We start from the raw sequence: 21,832 nt of genomic DNA on the forward strand, positions 1-21,832 counted from the left end.
GCAACAGTAATGTCCTTCCCTCTGGGTTAGGAGGTCTGGGTTCAAGTCTCACCATCCTTGGGAGTGTGTCATTACAAGTCCAAACGGGTTGTTTGAAAATAATCCATACTGCTGGAATGCTGCAGTGCTGTCTTTTAGAGACATAGAAACATAGAAAATAGATGCAGGAGTAGATCATCCAGCCCTTCGAGCCTGCACCACCATTCAATTCCATCATGACTGATCATGCAATCTCAGTATCCCACCTCCACTTTCACTTCATATCTCTCGATCTCTTGAACTGCAAAGGTCACGTTCAGCTCCCTCTTGGAACTGGCCCCAGCAACTTCAGTTGGTAGAGAATTCCAGAGGTTCACACCTCTGAGTGAAGGAATTCTTCCTCATCTCAGTCCTGAATGGCTTACCCCTTATTCTTAGACTATGGCCCCTAGTTTAGATCAAGCACTAAACAGAGTCTCATCTGTATCCTCAAGTGAACAGAAGAGATTAGAAGGTCATAATGCAGAGAGGAGCAGGGATGTGTTAACCAGTTTTTATCTACCCATCAACATCACAAAAACCAATTATCTGATCATACGATGCATTGCAGTCTCTGGGAGCTGTTGTGTACAGTTTAGCTGCCACATGTCTTGCGTGACAACATAAAGCACTTTCAAATGTTCTGAAGTTGTAAGTAAAAGTTATTTCTTCCTTTGATTTTGTTTATTCAGCAATGCTAGCATCCCCGTGGTTGCAACTAATAAAGATAACTGTAAATTTGACCTGGAATCTTCACTGGTGAATCCCTCAAATTGATTGATTTTGGTTGATAAGGATATCAAGGGATATGGGGCAAAAATGGATGAATGGTGTTTGGTCCCAGATCAGCCTGAATCCCACTGAATAGAAGAAGAGGCCTGAGGAGTGAACTGACCTACTCCTGTTTGAATTGACCTGCTGCACAAAGAGGGGTGTTTACTTACTGGTTTTGTTCAAGGTTTTCAATAAATATGTCTAATTTTCAATCGTTCCTCTCATTCTCCTCACAGCTGTCAGCACTGAGATTGAGAAACCGAGTGAGAAGAGAGATGTCTTATTGCTGGTAGAAAAAGGAAGGTAGAGAATTAGTTTAAATTATCTTTATTCCAGGTACATCTGTGAGATCGTTTGCATGCATGAAGTATCCAAAAACTTATAAATATGCTGTGTTGCTGTAGGACATTTTTATTATCAATTTTAATGTAAAATGACAAGGCTGGGACAAAATTAAAGGCCTCTGGATAATCAGTTGTATTATTTTCAAATGTTTTAGTGTTTTAAAAAAATTGCCCATTATTATAGGAAATTGCAAATGATCATGTTTTAAAAATAAATTTTATGAAATCCATTTACAACCAACACTTTATAATTGCTTTGGTATTCAGTTAATACCTATTCATATTTTAGTGTTCTGTGGCTGATATTAATCCTTGAGCTCCTGTATTCTGGGAGTAACACATTAAGACTGTCAAATCCCTTCATTTAGATTACTGCCTTGATGTACCCAGATACATTGTTAATTTATGCTGACTATTTTTCTTCATTAATCAGTTGTTAATTATTCTATGACATATTTGCAATTGGGAACAGGGTTTCAGTTTCAGGTGCAATCCAAGAGGAGCAAATTGCACCAAAATGCACAATGTTTTTCAGGCTTTTAAAAAATCCAAACAAAAAAAAAATCTATATATAAGACCAGCTATTAAAGCTATTTGCAGTGTTTTAATAATCTGGTTATTCACAAGTAATAGACTAGAGACTAAATAAAACTGTTCACTCGTGTGATAAATCCACTTACAGCTGTATTAATGCAGTTGCACCGGGTTATGATTCAGGATTGAAAAATGTGTGCATTTTTAAAAATGTATTCATTTGTGGGGTGTGAGAGTCACTGGATGGCCAATATTTATTGTCCATCCCTAGAGAAGGTGGTGCTGAGCTGCTGCCTTGAACTGCTGCAATCCACCTGCTGTGGGTTGATCCACAATGCCAGTAGGGAGGGAATTCCTGTGCATATGAAAATGCTGTCTGATTCTGTGTTCAGATATGTAGTAAGGAGTTTGGCAGCAACTTCAGCAAAAGGTAAAAACTGAAAATAAATTCTTAAAACCAGAAGTTGCCTTCCTGGCATCCTGGCCAGTATTTATCTCTCAGCCAACGTCACTCAAACAGCTTCTCTGGTCAGGTTATATTGTGTTTGTGGTACCTTGCTGCCTTCCCCCTTTTCTCAAGTCGCTGCTTCAACTCTTTTTTTATATATTGAACATAAAATCAAATAGGATATTCAAATTGGCTTTTGAAACCTTGCGTGGTTCTTAGTGCAACTTTATAAATTCAACTACAAATAGGTTTATCCTAAGCATAATCATTTTAAACAACTGATGTCTAGTCCACAAACTCTGAATAGCCAAATTTTAAATAACTGATGATAGTTTTGAGAACAAGCTTTTTTTTTTCTTTAATTCACTCGCAGGATGTAGGGATCTCTGGCTAAGCCAGCTTTTATTGCCCAGAGGGCTGTTGTGGGTCTGGAGTCACATGTAGGCCAGATCCAGTTATAAAATCCTGACAGTGCAGGTAGAAACCATTCAGCCTCAGGTCTGCACCAACCTTCTGAAGAACGACATATCTCCACACTCTGTCCCCATATTTCCCATGGCTAATCCACCTAGCCTGAACATCCCTGGACACCACGCTACATTTTTAGCATTGCCAATCCACCTTACATGCACATTTTTTGGATTGTGGGAGGAATTTGGAGCGTCCAGCCCAAACCCACACCGACACGGGGAGAACATGCATATTTCACACATATGGTCACCTAAGGTTGGAATCAAACCCAGGTCCCTGGCACTATGAGGCAGCAGTGCTAATCACTCTGTCACCAGGAAGAGTGACAGATTTCCTTCCTAAAGGAGATTAGTGAACCACATGGGTTTTTCCTGACAATTAACAATGGCTTCCTGGTCATCTTTAGACCCTTGATTCCAGATTCTTTATTGAATTCAGATTCCACTACCAGTTATGGCAGGATTGAACCCAAGTCCCCGTAACATTTCTGAGTTTCTGGATTGATAGTCTAGCAGTAATAGGCCTGTTACCATTGCCACTCTCGTAACTAAACAAAAGAAAGCTTTAAAAGTATGGTTCTTCATGTCTTTGCACCCAAAACGAAAGCATTTGATTGGTTTTCCCTCAAGGTGACTAAATAATTTGTAGTTAACAGAAAGCCATAATGTGGGATGGGCATTGGTTTTGTGGATAGAGCCACCATCCATGCATTTTTTTTAAACTGGCTGAAAGTTTCACTGAGTATTAGTTACACTGGACATTTCTCTATCATCTATTACAATGGCTTGACCAGTTTCAGGCAAATTCAGTATTTTTTAAAAAATATACAATCTTGCAGAAACTTGTTTTCTAAATGTCAACATATCATCACAGAGTAGTGACCACGAGAATCTTTTAGAAAAGGCAGTGGAATCAAAACTGAATCAGATCTGCGTCAAATTGTTATCCACGAGGGGAGTATGGGATGAAGTGTGGTGCAGTATGTAGGAATGAAGACAGGAAAGAATTCACAAAGGTGATCAAATGAGATAGTGGAACAATAAACCTTTAATGGAACTGGTTTCCTGGGGCCAGCAATTTTACAACTTATTTCAATACTGGCCCCATGTTTGCAGACAGGAAAGACATTCTGGAACCTGGCTGTGATGTATTGCACTAAAGTGGCTTAGGAGAGGTTCCACCTGATGAACTAGACACAAATTAAGATGAACTTTACATTTTTTCGCAAGATAGAGGTATGACTTTAAATAAAATAATTTCCTTGGTTTATAAATAATTTGAAGCACCTAAAACTTCAAATTGAGATAATTGCACTCTGTTTGCTCCTATTCCATTATTGCTATTATTTTGTAAGGTGTGGAAATACATCATTCATTTGGACGGATGCCTGTGTCTGTCGAAGCTAGTTGTTTTCCAACCACAGCTGTTATGGCAAATGTCAGCCAGGATGTTCAATCTGGTTGATATATGATGGCATGCATGACAAAAAATGTTATTTGTGTTTTCAACACTGCATGGAATTAACTCTCGGTGAATTCTTCAAGAATGAAAGCTCAACCTGTTAGTATCTAATTCGTTTTATTTTACAAATGGATAAACTGGCTGAATTGTAGAGCTACCATTTCACCTGCAGGTTGGCTGGTTAGTTTGCTGTTGTTATTATCCTCCCAAAGTAGAACCAAACCAAACTGAAACAAGTGGACCACTTTGTCAAGGACTAAAAGTTTGTTCTAACCTTGCAGAACATTGTACATCCATGGTCACACAAAGCTGGATTTCACAGCTTGGCACACAGCCATCAGGAAAGCAGCAGGTACAGATGGTAATGCTCTCCGAGACCAGCAGCTCAGCAGAAATGACATTCCCATCATTGTGGACAGCTGCATAGCGTTTGTTACACAGTATGGTAAGCAAGCTCATTCTACACAGTGTCACCACAAGTCACACAGATCTGCTTCTTTCATGCCTGAAGCAATTCTATCCATATGTTTTGTAGTTTTGAAATATTTTGTTTGACAAATGTGGCAACAGATTTTAATATAAGCTGTTTCTATTGTGATGGCTGTAAGTGGCAGATTGTAAGGTTCATTTTGGACATCGAACCATCTCGTCCAGATAGTTTAATTTGGCCCTCAAATGCCTGAACATTTTTCTTTTCAATTTTCAAAAACTTATTCATCATATTTCCTGCAAATAGCTGTAAATTCAACAGTCTAGAAGGAGGAGAGATGAGTGATATAAAATTTTGAATTGTCAATATTGCTCTAAAGGTAACTGTATTAAATTGTAGAATAGACTCAATGGACTATATTGTGTGTGTGTGTGTGTGTGTGTGTGTGTGTGTGTGTGTGTGTGTGTGTGTGTGTATATTTTGTGTTAATTTCTATCTGCTATAGTTCCAGCTTTCCTCACCTCTTGGCTGAGTTACCCCAGCTGCCTCACAGCACCAGAGACCCGGATTTGATTGCCCCCTTGGGTGACTATCTGTGGGAAGTTTGTACATTCTCCCTGTGTCTGCATCAATTTCCTCCCACAGTCCAAAGATGTGCCGTTTAGATGGATTGAAGATGGGAAATGCAGGTTTACAGGGATAGGTTAAGGGGATGGGGAGGTGGATGTGTCTGGGTGGGATGATGTTTGGAGGGTCGGTGTTCTGAATAGCCTTCTTCCACACTGTAGAGATTCTATGATTCAAACCATGTTGCCTTGAGATAATAAATCAAAATTCTAGAAATCCTAGTTTCCTTCATGTGGATAATTTGATCATTTTGATTTTGTGAACTTCTTTAGTCATCCAAGTGAGAGATGTCGCTCACATGGATAAGTGGAAGACTGGGCTAGACAAGTTGCTTTATGGCACAAAGGTATCCTATCATGCCATTGTGTTTGTCAGGTATTCCCACATGCATGGACATCCCATTCTGCCCGAACAAGCTTCAGAGCTGCTTAAAACCAATTTTGTATTTTATTTCCTGAACCATTTTTTTTTCCACTTTGTCCATTCCCTGTGTCTCATAAATAGAATCATAGTGATAGAGATGTACAGCATGGAAACAGACCCTTCAGTGCAACTCATCCACGCAGACCAGATATCCTAATCTAATCTGGTCCCATTTGTCAGCACCTGGCCCATATCCCTCTAAACCCTTCCTATTCATGTACCATCCTGATGCCTTTTAAATGTTGTAATTGTACCAACCTCCACCACTTTCTTTTTTTTGTTTCTTGATCTCTCAAAGTTAAGTCTCCCACTGTCTCACATTAATTTCACACCTGCCATTTAACCCTCTTCTATTTTCCATCGAAGCATTTTATTGAACATTCCATTCTAATTTGTTTCTCTTTGATGTTCAATTCCCTCCCCTCTGTTCTGTTCATGTTTAAAATGTTCATTTTAATACTGTCAGTCCTGTGATAATCATTAGTAGGTTTTCAGCATAATTCTTTGTCCACTCAGGATTATCCAGTGAATGTTGTCTAACTGCAGACTCCCACCTAATTCTGGACACTGTGCCATGCGATTTATGAGTGTGTGCTGGTTGATATGGTCTGTGCCATGATTATTGCAAGCAACCAAAGGATAGGCTATTTGATACAATCCACCAGTCCCTCGAGCACTATCTCTGGCAATGCATCAATCAATCAGAGTGCATTTGCCCACCAACAGCACTCTTCTCTCATAGAATAAATCTTGGTTTTCCCCTTGAAGTGGTATTCTTGTGAAATGTCTTGATGAGTGCAAGATAAAAATCTTCAGTAAATTGTGCCATTTTCAATAATATTCAATATTTTTAATAGTTGAAAGAATTTTGGATTTTTTTAACAGAAGGTATTGCTTTCTTTTTCATGCTTTTTCTTTTAATTTTGTTGACACAAGTCTGAGGACTTCCGTTGCTATACGTTGAATGAGTGATCACATAATCCTCCGTTATCACAATGGTGACCCTTCCATTTCACAATTAGTTTAGCTACAAGTGGTTTTGATTAAGGAATATAAATGTAGTAAGTGGACCTTTTTATGAATAAGGTTTTCTTTTCAATATAGTGCAGTTGGCCAATACATGCTTCTGGAAGTATTTTCTTAATCTCACTTCTTCACGGATCCTGAGAGATTTGTCTTGGGGAACACTATGTGGTAGTTGTAAGGGAAGGGGTGGTGTCTGTGCAAGCATGACTTGGCACTACGTTATGATAGAGGCATAGCTTGGTAAATGAGCACGAAAGAAGCATGGAGTGTGGGAGGATTGGCATAGCTTGGCATAGAAATTATGAATGGGAATATGGGTGGACTGAGGAAATGACATGATATTGTTTGGAATGGATGAGACATGGGGATTTTGTGGGGAGATGCAGAGTGGAGTGGACTTTTATCTTTCATTTTTTACTTTGAAATGTTGGAGACAGGGCCAGATCTCTAAGATTAGCCTTTCAGTCACACTTCCTCTGCGCCCAGCCACCTTCACAGTTCTTCTTGGGCTACCTGCCTTGAATTCTAATTCAGAGTCTACCACCTCAACCTGGAAATCAAAACAGCAGTTATTTCAAAGGTTAAGTCCATGGACCCTGCAGTTTTCCCATTATGGGAAGTGAAAATCCAGGTCAGAATAAGATTTCAGTCTGGCAGCCTTTTATGAAGTCTGGAAAACATTAGACATTGAACAGATGTATGCAGTACAAAGGCAAATAAAAGGGGCCATTAGGAAAGAACAAAAGGAATCTTAATGATAAGTCACAATGAATTGTTTGACGAAACTGCCGAAGATCAAAAGTTTATATATTTTTTCTGGCCAAAATGTAAGTGAGAAAGTACTTTCCTTTTAAATTTCAGAAGTGATAACTAATTTTATGCATTGATACTGTCTGACTTTGGTGCTCAGTATTTTAGCACAAGCCCTTAGGACAGTGCCCTTATCACTTAAACACATCAATACAGTCATGCTGTGGACCTTTATTTAACACAGACATTTCTAAACGTCTGTTGCACGGAGTCTTTAATTTTACTTTGCTAAATACAACAGCATTCTGTTTTGTGTTTGATGAAATCCAACTCATTCATTTTTAGGTCTTGGCAGTGAAGCGATTTACCAAAAAGGTGGCACACCGTCACGAGTTAACCTGCTTCTGGATCAGTTTCGAAAAGATGCCAGAAATGTGAAGCTCAGAATTGGGGAACATCAGCTGGGTGATGTCACAGACGCGATGAAGAGATTTCTGTTCGAAATAGATGATGCTCTACTCACCAAAGAATTATATCCATATTGGTTATCTGCATTAGGTAATACAAAACATTTATTTACTTTACCTCTTTTTTGCAATGTGAAAAAAAATGAATGATGCCTTATTCCATAAAGATGATCTTAATAGGACAGAGAGATACATTTGACAAACAAAACTGGTGATGGACTAAATCTCTTCTAATATTATTAGTCAACTGCCACAAATTTCACCAGTTGCATGATATATTAAATGCTTGTATGAACACTATAAAACATTTCTTGCCATCAACTGCATCCAGTACAACTAATCATAATATACTTTAGCAAAATTCTTCCTTCCTTAAAACGTAGACAATGCTGAGAAGAGTCACAAAGCCAAAACCTTTTGACTTACACTCATCAGGATGGGACACAAGAAACTTGTCTTTGAAAAGGAACATCAATTTATGCATACATGAGAAGATAGTACTAATTGGTTTGAATGTAGTTAGCTGGAAGGAAATAGCATGAGATTAAAAAAAACATTACCCTCAATTCTAAGGTTTGATTTATTATCAGACATATGTGTCCATATTTGTTTAAGGTACTAATTTCTACTGCAGGATCGAAAAATCAGATTCATACTTTATCCATAGGCTCTTCTGGGAACAATTTCTTTGATTGCTCACAAGTGGCTTTCTTGTCAGATATTGTTGAGTTGATGTTATATTCTTGTGTGGGAGCCAGTTAGCTCAGTTGGCAGGACAGCTGCCTTGTGATACAGAGGAACATCAACAGTTTGGGTTCAGGTGCCACAATGGCTGAGGTCCATCAATGCTTTTTTGATCTTTCCCTTTTCCTGAGGCTTTGTGACGCTCAGGTTAAACCACCAACAGTCTCTCTCTAATGTGAGAATGGATGGATTCTGGGTAATCCAAGATGGAGGTTGGAAAAAAATTATGGCTGTAACAGGCTGCTCCGTCTTTGAGGTAATTTAGGTGTTAGAGGTAATTTCCTCAAATTCCAGGAGCAGCAGTTACTGTTTTATATGCTGTTGCATTGTTTGGAACTTCGGAGAAAAAAAAGTCAAAACAGCAGCACTTTTAAAAGGAAGAGGAACAGATAAAGGCAGCACGTGGCCAGGCAGTGCAGGAGAGAGAGAGAGAAAAAAAAAAATTCACACTGCTCCCTGACACAGCAGTGAACCTGCACAGTGACTGCCTTTGCTGTTTGAATTCATATATTGTTGGACATTAGAGTGCATCTAGGAACACTAACGAACAATGAAATTCACCACTGTTCTTGGAAGAATCTGTTTGGGAGAGGTCACAGCTCAGAGACAGATAAGTGAATATTTTTAAGTATGGTCTTACAGTAAGTCTGCAGTAGTGAGTAGACTGGGTTCTTTCTTGATTATATGTTTTATTGAGATATATCTCTTGATTAACTTTAAAAATATAAGTCATAAGTATTAAGTTAGCCTGGAGCAGCGTTTTGTAGAGAAATAAGACAGTGCTATTTTCTGGGTCTGTAAATTGAAAGAAGCAAAAATGGCCTTGAGTAAAGTGATATGCTCTTCTTGTTGGATGTGGGAGTTTCGAGAGGGTTTATGGGTTACTGAGGATTATATCTGCAATAAATGCCATTAGTTGCAAATCGTATCAGAGTAAATGGATCGATTGGAGAATCAGGTAGAGGCAATGAGGAATTTACAAGAGCATGGGGATGTGATTGATGGAAGTTATAGGACAGAAGAAAAGTTGCAGATGCAGTCACATAGTTGGGTTAACTCCAGAAAAGGTAGGAGAGGTGGGCAGTTAGTGCAGGGGTCTTCTGTGGCTATCCCCATGTCAAACAAGTATGTTGTTTTGGAAAATATACTGGATGATGGATTCTTAGGGGAATGTAGCACGAACAGTCAAATTTATCGTACCGAGACTGGCTCTAATGCAATGAGAGATACATTAGGTTCCAAGAGATCAATTGTGTTCAGGGACTCTCCAGTCCGAAGCACAGACAGAAGTTTCTGTGACCAGCAGCGAAAAATCAGAATGGGGTGTTGCTTCCCTGGTGCCAGGATCAAGGATGTCAGAGAGGGTACAGAATGCTCTCAAGGAGGAGAGGGGCCAGCAGGAGGTCATTGTCCACATTGGAACCAATGATATAGGAAGGGAAAAGGATGAGATTCTGAAGGGAGAATATAAAGAGTTAGGCAGGAATTTAAAAAGGAGATTCTTGAGAATAGTAATATTTGGATTACTCCTGGTGCTGCGAGCTGGTGAGGGTAGGAACAGGAGGATAGAGCAAATGAATGCATGGCTGAGGAGCTGGTGTATGGGAGAAGGATTCACATTTTTGGACCATTACAATTTCTTCTCGTGTAGAAGTGACTTGTACAAGAAGGACAGATTGCACCTGGGTTGGAAGGGGACTAATATTCTGGCAGGGAGATTTGCTCGAGCTGCTCAGGAGGATTTCAACGAGGAAAGTGAGGGGAGGGACCCAGGGAGATAGTGAGGAAAAATATCAATCTGAGACTGGTACAGTTGAGAAAAGAAGCGAGTCAAATAGTCAGGGCAGGCAGGGACAAAGCAGCGAACAAGATAGGACTGATAAATTAAATAGCATTTATTTCAATGCGAGAGGCCTAACAGGGAAGGCAGATGAGCTCAGGGTGTGGTTAGGAACATGGGACTGGGATATCATAGCAATTACAGAAACATGGCTCAGGGATGGGCAGGACTGGCAGCTTAATGTTCCAGGATTTAATGCTACAGGAAGGACAGAAAGGGAGGCAAGAGAGGAGGGGGAGTGGCATTTTTGATAAGGGATAGCATTACAGCTGTACTTAGGGAGGATATTCCCAGAAATACATCTAGGGATGTTATTTGGGTTGGACTGAGAAATAAGAAATGGATGATCACCTTATTGGGATTGTATTATAGACCCCCCAGTAGTCAGTGGGAAATTAAGAAAAGGATATCTCAGTTATCAGAAAGAATAATTGGGTGGTTATGGTCGGGGATTTAAACTTTCCAAACATAGACTGGGACATAGAGAGGAATTTGTTAAGTGTGTACAAGAAAATCTTCTGATTCAGTGTGTGGATGTACCTACTGGAAAAGGTGCAAAACTTGATCTACTCTTGGGAAATAAGGCAGGGTAGGTGACTGAGGTGTCAGCGGGGGAGCACTTTGGGGCCAGTGACCGTAATTCTATTAGTTTTAAAATAGTGATGGTAAAGGATAGAACAGATCTAAAAGTTGAAGTTCTAAATTTGAGGAAGGCTAGTTTTGATGGTATGAGGCAAGAACTTTCAAAAGCTGACTGGGGGCAGATGTTTGCAGGTAAAGGGATGACTGGAAAATGGGAAGCCTTCAGAAATGAGATAACAAGATTCCAGAGAAAGTATATTCCTGTCAGGGTGAAAGGAAAGGCTGGTAGGTATAGGGAATGTTGGATGACTGAACAAATTGAGGGTTTGGTTAAGAAAAAGAAGGAAGCATATGCTAGGTGCAGACAGGATAGATCGAGTGAATCCTTCGAAGAGTATAAAAGCAGTAGGAGTGTACTTAAGAGGGAAATCAGGAGGGCAAAACGGGGACATGAGATAGCTTTGGCAAATTGAGTTAAGGCAAATCCAAAGGATTTTTACAAATACATTAAGGACAAAAGGATAACTAGGGAGAGAATAGGGCCCCTCAAAGATCAGCAATGATCTGTGGCCTTTGTGTGGAGCCACAGAAAATGGGGGAGATACTAAATGAGTACTTTGCTTTGGTATTTACTGTTGAAAAGGACATGGAAGATATAGACTGTAGGAAAATAGATGGTGACATCTTGAAAGATGTCAGTATTACAGAGGAGGAAGTACTAGATGTCTTGAAACGCATAAAAGTAGATAAGTCCCTAGAACCTGATCAGATGTACCTTTCAACTCTGAGAAGCTAGGGAAGTGATTGCTGGGTATTTGTATCATCGATAGTCACAGGTGAGGTGCCGGAAGATTGGAGGTTGGCTAAGGTGGTGCCACTGTTTAAGAAGGGTGGTAAGGACAAGCCAGGGAACTACAGACCAGTGAGCCTGATGTCGGTGGTGGGCAAGTTGTTGGAGGGAATCCTGAGGACAGGATGTACATGTATTTGAAGGGCAAGGACTGATTAGGGACAGCCAACATGGCATTTTGCATGGGAAATCATGTCTCACAAACTTGATTGAGTTTTTAGAAGAAGTAACAAAGAGGATTGATGAAGGCAGAGCGGTGAACATCATCTATATGGACTTCAGTAAGGCATTCGACAAGGTTCCCCATGGTTAGCAAGGTTAGACCTCATGGAATATAGGGAGAACTAGCCATTTGGATACAGAACTGGCTCGAAGGTAGAAGACAGGGTGGTGGTGGAGGATTATTTTTCAGACTGGAGGTCTGTGACCAGTGGAGTGCCACAAGAATCGATGCTGGGTCCACCATTTTTCATCATTTATATCAATGTTTTGGATATGAGCATAAGAGGTACAGTTAGTAAGTTTGCTCCAAAGTTGGAGGTGTAGTGGACAGTGAAGATTATAACGGGAATTGATCAAATGGGCCAATGGGCTGAGAAGTGGCAGATGGAGTTTAATTTAGATAAATGCAAGGTGCTGCATTTTGGGAAAGCAAATCTTAACCAGACTTATACACTGAATGGTAAGGTGTTAGGGAGTGTTGCAGAACAAAGACACCTTGGAATGCAAGTTCATAGCTCCTTGAAAATAGCATTACAGATAGTTAGGATAGTGAAGAAGGCTTTTGGTACGCTTTCCTTTGTTGGTCAGAGCATTGAGTATAGGAGTTGCGGCTAGATAGGCCACTGTTGGAATATTGCATGTAATTCTGGTCTCCTTCCTATTGGAAGGATGTTGTGAAACTTCAAAAGATTCAGAGAAGATTTACAAGGATGTTGCCAGGGTTGGAGGATTTGAGCTATGTGAAGAAGTTGAATAAGCTGGGGCTGTTTTCCCTGGAATGTCTGCGGCTGAGCGGTGACCTTATAGAGGTTTATAAAATCATGAGGGGCATGGATAAGATAAATAGTCTTTCCCCTGGGGTGGGGGAGTCCAGAACTAGAGGGCATAGGTTTAGGGTGAGAGGGGAAAGATATAAAAGAGACCTAAGGGGCAACTTTTCACGCAGCAGGTGGTATGTGAAATGAATGAGCTACCAGAGGAAGTGGTAGAGGATGGTACAATTGCAATACTTAAAAGGCACCTGGATGGGTTTTTGAATAGGAAGGGTTTGGAGGTATATGGACCGGGTGCTGGCAGGTGGGGCTAGCAGTTGGAATATCTGATCGGCATGGACGGGTTGGACCAAAGGGTCTGTTTCCATGCTGTATATCTCTATGACTATGATTCTTTAACAGCACTATGATCACCTGGGACTATGGTGAATACTTCTACTGTTGTGTACTCAGTGAGTTATGAAGATGCTCTTAGTATATCAGATCATAAATATGATCGAGAACAACATTTTACACAAGTTTTGTTTCTTAACATGTATATATGCATTGTATAGGGGATGTTTTAAACAGGAGTTGGCTTTCGATATTTAGTTGTAAATGGTTAAACGTAGCAAAAATGCAAGGCTATCAAGAACTGAAAACAACAGAAACTCAGCAGGTCTGAATGAATCTGTTCAGACAAAGAAGAGTTAACATTTCAAACCTTCCTTCGGAACTGAACTCCAGTCTGGAGTTAACTCTGCTTCCTCTCCACAGATGCTGCCAGACCAGCTGAGTTTCTTCATCAATTTCAGTTTTTGTGTCAGATTTCCAGCATTGGCAATTCTGTTTTATTTTAAATGAGAAAACTGCTCCAACTCATTAACTGTCTTGTTTAACTTGAGTGTATTAAGCTGGTTATATGCAAATACCTGGGGGAGAGGTCACCGATTAGCATGTGCTAATTGCCCAATTGGAATGATATTAAAATACACTTTTTAACTTGTCAGTGCTGGGGTGGGTCTCTTAAATTTCTGGAAACTAAGCCGTTGATGGAGCTTACTAAAACTCAAGGAGTAGTGCAATAAACGCTCAGTGTTGCTGTCTGACCTGTTCATGGAAATTTGTGTTCACAGCTATTTGTTTACTCTTTACACTTTGAAGTTCTTCTGAATCATACCATGACGAATGGTGCTTTTACTGACCTCCAGTCAGGTGCAATATGAGCAGTAACAACAGTTTGCTGTCCTACAGGAGACAAAGGAACAAATCTATGAGTCCATTGACACAATGGATGATAAGCACATCGACAGTAATTTGTATTTATTGAGCGCTTTTTCTTTTACATGATGTGGTATTCCTTTTACTAACATTATCAAGCAAAGTAGAACACTGAACCTCATAAAGCACCATTCGGAGTGATGATCAAAAATGTAATCAAGGGGATTAGTTTTAATGAGCATCTTAAAGATGAAAACAGATTGGAGAAATTAAAGGGAAAAGATATAGGAGCAACTGGATAAATCTATGAAAGCTCAGGTCTAGACAGCTAAAAGCAAGGTTGGTAGTGGTCAATTAGTTAAGCGTAAAGAAGTAGAAGAGTACAGGTATGTTGGAGGATTGGAAATGTTGCAGTGCTCAGGATGTACTAGGTCATGAAGAAGGTTGGAAATCTGATTGTCAATGCTATGAATTTAAAATGTGTAATCAAGTTGATTCCCAGTACTGCAATGAGGGCACCGGTTACCAGGTGACTTCATGGGAATAGGGGACAAGCAGTTTTTGAATAATCCTACTGCAGGCATAATGTGTGGAAGACTAGCCAACAGTTGAGATAGGCATTAACAAGGGTCATTGTTACATCAGGATCATCCAGAATTCAACAAGACATTTCTCCCTCACTTTGAGCAAACTATTAAAAGCTTCAAATTCTTTTAGATTCACCGTTTAAATACAAGAGTTTGGATTTCATCATCAGGTCATCCAGTTTATATCAGTCTAAAACTTGAAATGGTAACAAAGTGACGCAGAGAGAAACATTGACTTTTTTTAATATTGTGATATTGGACCCTCACAATCCCACTCTCAAAGCTGTCTTAGCCCAGCAAAAATCTGCAAAGTGTGACAACTGTTGCAAGTGCTGCCTTATGCTTGCGTAAAGGCCAAGTCTGGGAATTTTTGCCCGAATTTACTTTCATTTTTTTCATGGTTCATCATTTGTTACAAACCAGTAATTCAGGTGGTGTCTGGAACTAGAAAATCTGCTTCACATCAGCAAACCTTTAATTGACATCTATCAGGTGACAGTCAAGAGTAGACTGAGGTAGCTAGAACATGAACTCTTGGAGAAGATACAGGCAAAACTACATTCCTCTATGAAAGAATTCATTTTATTAGTCCACTAATGGACATCATCAGAAGACTGCACTTTTTATTACACTTGCATGTCATTAGAGCTGTTACTTGATTTACCTGTTTGTGTCTTGTGCTAGGAGCAATAGCATCAAACATGATTTTAATGTAACATAAATATCACAGACAGCTCTTTGTTATTATGTTTACTGACTTCTGTCTGCCCGGTTTCAGATAACTGCACTCTGCATTTCATTAATTCTAATCAGTGTCTGATGCCTGAAAAATTGCAATTCTGCACTTTTCAACAGAACATTACCTTCACACCTTTTGTTTTATTTATTCATTCGGCAGTGTGTCACTGGCAAGGACAGATAGTTATCCAGCCCTAACTGTTGCTGAGAAGGTAGTGGTGAGCTGCCTTCTTGAATCCTTGTAATTCATCAGAGATCAGTACATCATAGTGCTGTTAGGAGGGGATTGCTAGCATTTTATTACCTTGGCAATGAAGGAACTGCAGCACAGTTCCAAATCCAACCAGTGAGTTGGAATAGAATTTGCCATTACCTTTCTGGCTGGTACAAAGCATGTGTTTGAAAGGTGCTGGGAAGAAGCAAGATGCAGTGCATCTTGTGGATGGTACACATTACTGTATGTTGTTACTGGATGAAATGAATGTGATGGGTTAGCTGATAATCAAACAGAATTCTTTCTCCTGTGCAGTGCTGTAATTTGAGAGAGTTATCAAAGCTGCAGTCTTCCAAGCAAGTGGAAAGTAGTCCATCAGATTCCTAACTTGAGTTTTGTGGACACACTTTCAGGAATCAGATGTAAGTTGCTTATTGCAGATTCCCAGCCTTAAACTTCATCTTCCAGACTGTGTAATGTGTAACTGGTCTAGTTATGTTTAATAGAAAGTGAGGACTGCAGATGCTGGAGATCAGAGCTGAAAATGTGTTGCTGGAAAGGCGCAACAGGTCAGGATGCTGCCTGACCTGCTGCACCTTTCCAGCAATGCATTTTCAGCTAGTTAAGTTTTAGGTCAGTTGTGACCTGTAGAAGTATTGGAATATTGAGTGTCATGGCGAGGCCATTAGATCGGTACTGAACAAACCATTTGTGATCCCATTTCAGAATTTGAAAATAAATGTGGCCGAAACAGCCAGCTAAAACAAAACAGAACAAGAGTTGCTCTCAGTTGAGCACATCCTTTCACCACACTGTGCTACTCCTGTATTATTAAAGTCTTGCAGCTCTGCCCTGAGGATTTGTCCTGCCTCTAACAAGCTTCTAGCTGCAAAAAGAAATCTTTTTCATTTAGAGCATCCTTCTCATTGAAAAGGCTTCAATCTAATGCACATCCAAAGGAGTTAGATTCTGCTTTTAGAATGGTCATTACTTGTTATTTATGTGGCACAAATGTTATTTATCACTTCTCAGTTCAAGCCTGGTCAATCTTGAACTTATATGTAAACATTGTGTCATTATCAGAAGAATTGTGAATGGAATCAAACAGGGCGGCACGGTGGCACAGTGGTTAGCACTGTTGCCTCACAGCGCCAGAGACCCGGGTTCAGGCGACTGACTGTGTGGAGTTTGCAAGGTCCCCCCGTGTCTGCGTGGGTTTCCTCCAGGTGCTCCGGTTTCCTGCCACAGTCCAAAGATGTGCAGGTCAGGTGAATTGGCCATGCTAAATTGCCCGTAGTGTTAGGTAGGGGGTAAATGTAGGGGTATGGATAGGTTGCGCTTTGGCGGGTTGGTGTGGACTTGTTGGGCCGAAGGGCCTGTTTCCACACTGTAAGTAATCTAATCTAATCTAATTGCTTTAATCAACAAATAATCCCTGTTTCTGACATTGTAATGGAGGGAAAGTTATTGATAAAGCTGAAGATGATCAGACCTAGGAAATTACAAAGCGGATTCAGGACCCTGTTGTAGTGCAGTGGTAATGTCCCTACCCCTAGACTGGAAGACCTAGGTTCAAGTCTCGCCTGCTCCAGAGGTGTCTAATAACATCTCTGAACAGGTTGTTTCAAAAAAATAGGTTAAGTAAAAAGAAAATTACAGTCAGAATTTAGGGCTTTTGTGGTATCGTGGTAATGCCCCTACCTTTCAGCCAGAAGATACAGGTTCAAGCACTATTCTGCCTCAGAGATATGCCCTGATATGTCTGAACAGGTTGATAGGAAACCAGCTACAGAGAAGATTTATGGGAACACTGAGACATAGCAGTGCCTCTAATCCTGTCTATAACCCAGGAATTCTACCAGAGGAGCTTCAGATGTGTGTAATAACGTCTAAACAGCTTGACTAGAGAGAAAAGAAAATCTCGGGAGGATTTCCTGCGAAAATGTGTTGGGACTAAGGTGATTGACTTCCAACAATCTCAAAGGTATTCCTTTGTACTAGGTACAACTCCAGTAATGCCGAGCTTTCCCACAGTTCCTATTTACTTCAATTTTACTGGGGCCTCTTGGTGCCATACTCAGTCACATTCTGCCTTGATTTCAATTAACTTGCTGTATTCAGCTCCTTCTATCCACATCTGGAGAAAATGGTTCTCATGGAATCCAAACTGCCTCAGGTAAAGAGACTACTGCAGAGTAAGTGCCACTTAACAACCCTACTTCCTGTGGTCTGTTGATTGTGAATCAACTAATGAGGCATAATTGGTTGGATTCGATTTGTCCTGCTTTTTGTGAACATGATATAACTTGGCAATTTTCCACATTGTTGTTTGGATGTCATTGGACTGGAACAGCTTACCTACGTCTGCAGGGCACGTACTCATTTAGTTTTTTTTTAACCTGACATTTACTCATTGAAGTTTTGCTGATGCAAAGATTATTCTTTTGTTCAAACACCATGAGACTTCCAGCATTATGGGTGTTTTTTTCTGAGTTTGTCCTGAAATTAGGACAGGCCAAGAATCAGTGTTTTGTGCAGTGTATGACTTTCATATGGTTAAACTCCAAACAATGATGAATAATTCTGAAATGGTTAAACGTTTTACAAAATTGACACTTAGCAATATTACATGCACAGGCTTTGTGATTTTAAATTCCTCATTTTTAAGCTTCTATTTAAATGCACAATGCCCAACACAAGTCGTATCTAATTTAAGTTGTATCATCACAGCAATATATTTAAATGTACATGTATAAGTGGAAAAAATGTATTAATCCCAACCTAAGCATTTTAATGCATCTAATTTTCGAATGCAAACGCATCATGAATTTGTTTGTATGTTTCTTGTGAATATTTTAAGAATGTAATTTTAGCAAAGGTTGCATTGAAGTGAGATACAAACCCCAAACCACAAATCACAGTGAGCTCCATAAATCATAAAGCCCTAGAGTGCAAAGGTATTTCGTGTGTGCTCAGTGAACTGCTAGATGAATTCATTGAAAGCTGAATTGCATAAAAGTTTTGTTTGTTTCGAGGAAAGTGAAAATTAACTCCCTGCAGAATTCTGTAAGCAAAGCCTTCCATGCCATAAAGTGCTTATAATCTCATTAAAGCGGTTGAGCTGGAGCCCTGTGAGAGAACTCACAGCTCTAAGCAACCTGTTACCTATGTCACGAAGGGCATTGCTCTATAATGAGTTGTGCTCATGAAGGTGGTGTGTGATCGTATATGAAGAAAGGGCCAGGACGGTAATCAGGCTTGTAATTTTAAAAACAGACATATGGTTAAACACTTCAGTTATATTAAGTCCATTTGATTTATTGACTTTTTGTGAGCTTTATGTCTGTGCTTAACCCCCAACTGCCTTTTGTCATTAGATGTACAAAACGAAAACGAACGGTTGGAAAAGTATCGAATGCTAATACAGACATTACCACGTGTCAACCGGGTTACTCTTGCAGCACTGATTGGTCACCTTTACAGGTATGTGGAGTTTTATTTCTGTAGCTTCAGTATGAACATTACATGCCCCTTGTTCATGTTAGAATGCATCAATAGTTCCAGGTAAATATACATGGGATATGTCTGCCCTTCTCTGGGGTAGGCACAAGTTAACAGGTAATTTGTAATTGAATAATGATTCAATGGTTTTTTTCATACATTACATACAAGTTCCTCAAAGATTGGAGGATTTAGTTCATGACATAATTTGCATGGCCTCTTTTTCCAACGTAAAATATATCAAATGCCATTTGTTTAGAGATTGCTTAGCCAGAAGTGGAAAATGATTGTGAGAGAAAACAAAAAATGATTAAAACTTCAGCAGGTAAAGCTGAATCCGTGGAGAGAAACAGTTAACATTTTGGATTGATTAGATTAGATTAGATTACTTACAGTGTGGAAACAGGCCCTTCGGCTCAACAAGTCCACACCGACCTGCGCAACCCACCCATACCCCTACATTTACCCCTTACCTAACACTATGGGCAATTTAGCATGGCCAATTCACCTGACCTGCACATCTTTGGACTGTGGGAGGAAACCGGAGCACCCGGAGGAAACCCACGCAGACACGGGGAGAATGTGCAAACTCCACACAGTCAGTCGCCTGAGGCGGGAATTGAACCCGGGTCTCTGGCGCTGTGAGGCAGCAGTGCTAACCACTGTGCCACCGTGCCGCCCACAGTCCTTCATCAGAACATAAAATGTCCAGGAATTAATAAGATCTCTGTGAATTCCATAGAGAAGTTCCCTAGATAAGTCCATTGATGGTGAATCCCAAACAGTGCCTTTACCCTTATTCTGATCTAAAATGTGGAATCTTGTTGAAACTAGCTGAGCATTGTTCAGTTTCACTCCTCCTCCCCTTTACGGTGATGGCTGATGCTTGAGAAGAGATTCCAAATGTTGAAAGCCCTCAAACACTTTGCCCAGTGACTGCAGGCATGTCTGAATCCAGACGGTGCATGTAAAAAGGGTATGAAGTGTTAGAGCTAGTGTCAGAACATTGAGGCCAGTTGTCATAGAGTCATACAGTCATAGAGATGTACAGCATGGAAACAGACCCTTTGGTCCAACCCGTCCATGCCGACCAGATATCCCAACCCAATCTAGTCCCACCTGCCAGCACCCAGCCCATATCCCTCCAAACCCTTCCTGTTCAAATACCCATCCAAATGCCTCTTGTAGTTTGATGCTTTATCTATTGATTCTGAAAGGCTCATGATCCATCTAGATAAGGTTTAAATCCATGCTCAAGTTACCAAACAATAAGCAAATGAATTGTTGTCGTCTTTCTGACAATAACACAGACAAAAATAATTCCTCATTGACCTGCTGAGGTACTCAATGGCACTTCAGAGCAAACCACCATAAATTCACTTTGGAGATCAGTATTGGATCTCATCATGTGTCGAAAGAAGGTCTGTATGGCAATAACAGAGAGCATTTCGAGCACATGTGTGCAAGATCATCTAAAATAACACTAAGCTTTTATGTTGCTTAATCTGCTATTCTGTGCAGCAAAGTCCACCAGTACGTATAACCTCCATACAGATGGTCTCTAGCCACATCATGTTGAATCAGACACAAATCCAGTACGGGGCTTTCATGATATTATAAGGATACCTTGTAAGTTCATTGGAGAGCAGAGATCTTGCCAATCATTAATAGTAGCACAGCGGAGCACTAATAAAATTATTTAACTGTACTAATAGAAAGATTCTCATCAGCTATTTAATAACCACCTAGCGAAAATTCTTCTTCTGGAAGCCATGCACAGTCTGTTTAGATTTGAGATGGCACACTGGCAATCAAGCTTGGCATCAAGTTAATTCTTTATTGCAAACTGGGTAATCCAATAACTGAATCCGGTTCAATAGCTTGACTAGCCTGTGAGACTTAGTGAAGCGGTTTGACATTTTGAGGTGGAATTCTTCCTGTTCAGTTCCAGATAACCAGTTGTAAATATGACAGAACACCTTCGGAAATGGATGGCCAGCAAACTGATCCATTTCCCAGCATTATTTTTCTGACCTCGGTGAAATATTACTGTAGGATGTTATTAGCTGCCCTACAATTAACTGGAAAGAATTATTATTTACCTTTATTTTCAGGTGTGTGGCTTATTTTCTAATTCCTTATTGTGAAGTCGATAGGTGTTGGACAGTCAGCATATTCTCTGTTCTTTCCCAATTATATTTTTAACTGATCAATCTAATGTACCCCTAAGTTGATTTGTCCTCATTTATTTATTTTTTTCCTCATTCAATCTATGCATAGCATTACTATTCTTTATTTAGTTCACAGAATCCTAATGGTGTGGTCAGGTCCAGGGATATATGTTAACTTTTTTCTCAATTTCTTAAATAGGCGAGATGGTAAATTGCAATGAGGAATTAAGAACCTCCTAAATGAATATAGATAGATTCGGAGATTGGGCCAAAATGTGGCTGATGGAGTTTAACATGGATGAGTGTGAGGTCATGCATTTGGTTTGAAAAAATGGGAAGGCGATCTATTATCTTAATGGGGAGAGACTTCAGGATGCACCAGTGCAGAGGGATCTAGATGTATCCGATCATGAGTCACAGAAACCTAGTGTGCATGGACAGTAGATAATAGAGAAAGCAAATAGAATGTTGGCTTTAATACTAAAGGAATAGAATATAAAGGTCAGGAAGTAATGTTGAAACTATACAAGGTATTGGTGAGACCGCACCTGGAGTATTGTGCACAGTTTTGATCCCCTTATTTGAGGGAACATGTCGTAGCACTGAAGGCATGTAAGGAGGATTTAAGTAAATATAA

The 21,832-nt window shown here is 40.0% G+C and overlaps 1 protein-coding gene across 3 annotated transcripts in view; it reads left to right on the forward strand.

Moving 5' to 3' along the window:
• arap2 (ArfGAP with RhoGAP domain, ankyrin repeat and PH domain 2) overlaps positions 1 to 21,832 on the forward strand; it is a 309,350-nt gene that overhangs the window by 217,972 nt on the left and 69,546 nt on the right. For all 3 annotated transcript variants that reach the window (XM_060825023.1, XM_060825033.1, XM_060825042.1), the window contains exons 19-22: positions 1,029 to 1,095; positions 4,332 to 4,495; positions 7,652 to 7,864; positions 18,901 to 19,006. In XM_060825023.1, the coding sequence (XP_060681006.1) occupies positions 1,029 to 1,095; positions 4,332 to 4,495; positions 7,652 to 7,864; positions 18,901 to 19,006 (550 nt within the window). The remainder of the gene's footprint in view (positions 1 to 1,028; positions 1,096 to 4,331; positions 4,496 to 7,651; positions 7,865 to 18,900; positions 19,007 to 21,832) is intronic.

The sequence above is a fragment of the Hemiscyllium ocellatum genome, chromosome 1 (assembly GCF_020745735.1).
Source record: "Hemiscyllium ocellatum isolate sHemOce1 chromosome 1, sHemOce1.pat.X.cur, whole genome shotgun sequence".
Lineage (NCBI taxonomy): Eukaryota > Metazoa > Chordata > Chondrichthyes > Orectolobiformes > Hemiscylliidae > Hemiscyllium > Hemiscyllium ocellatum.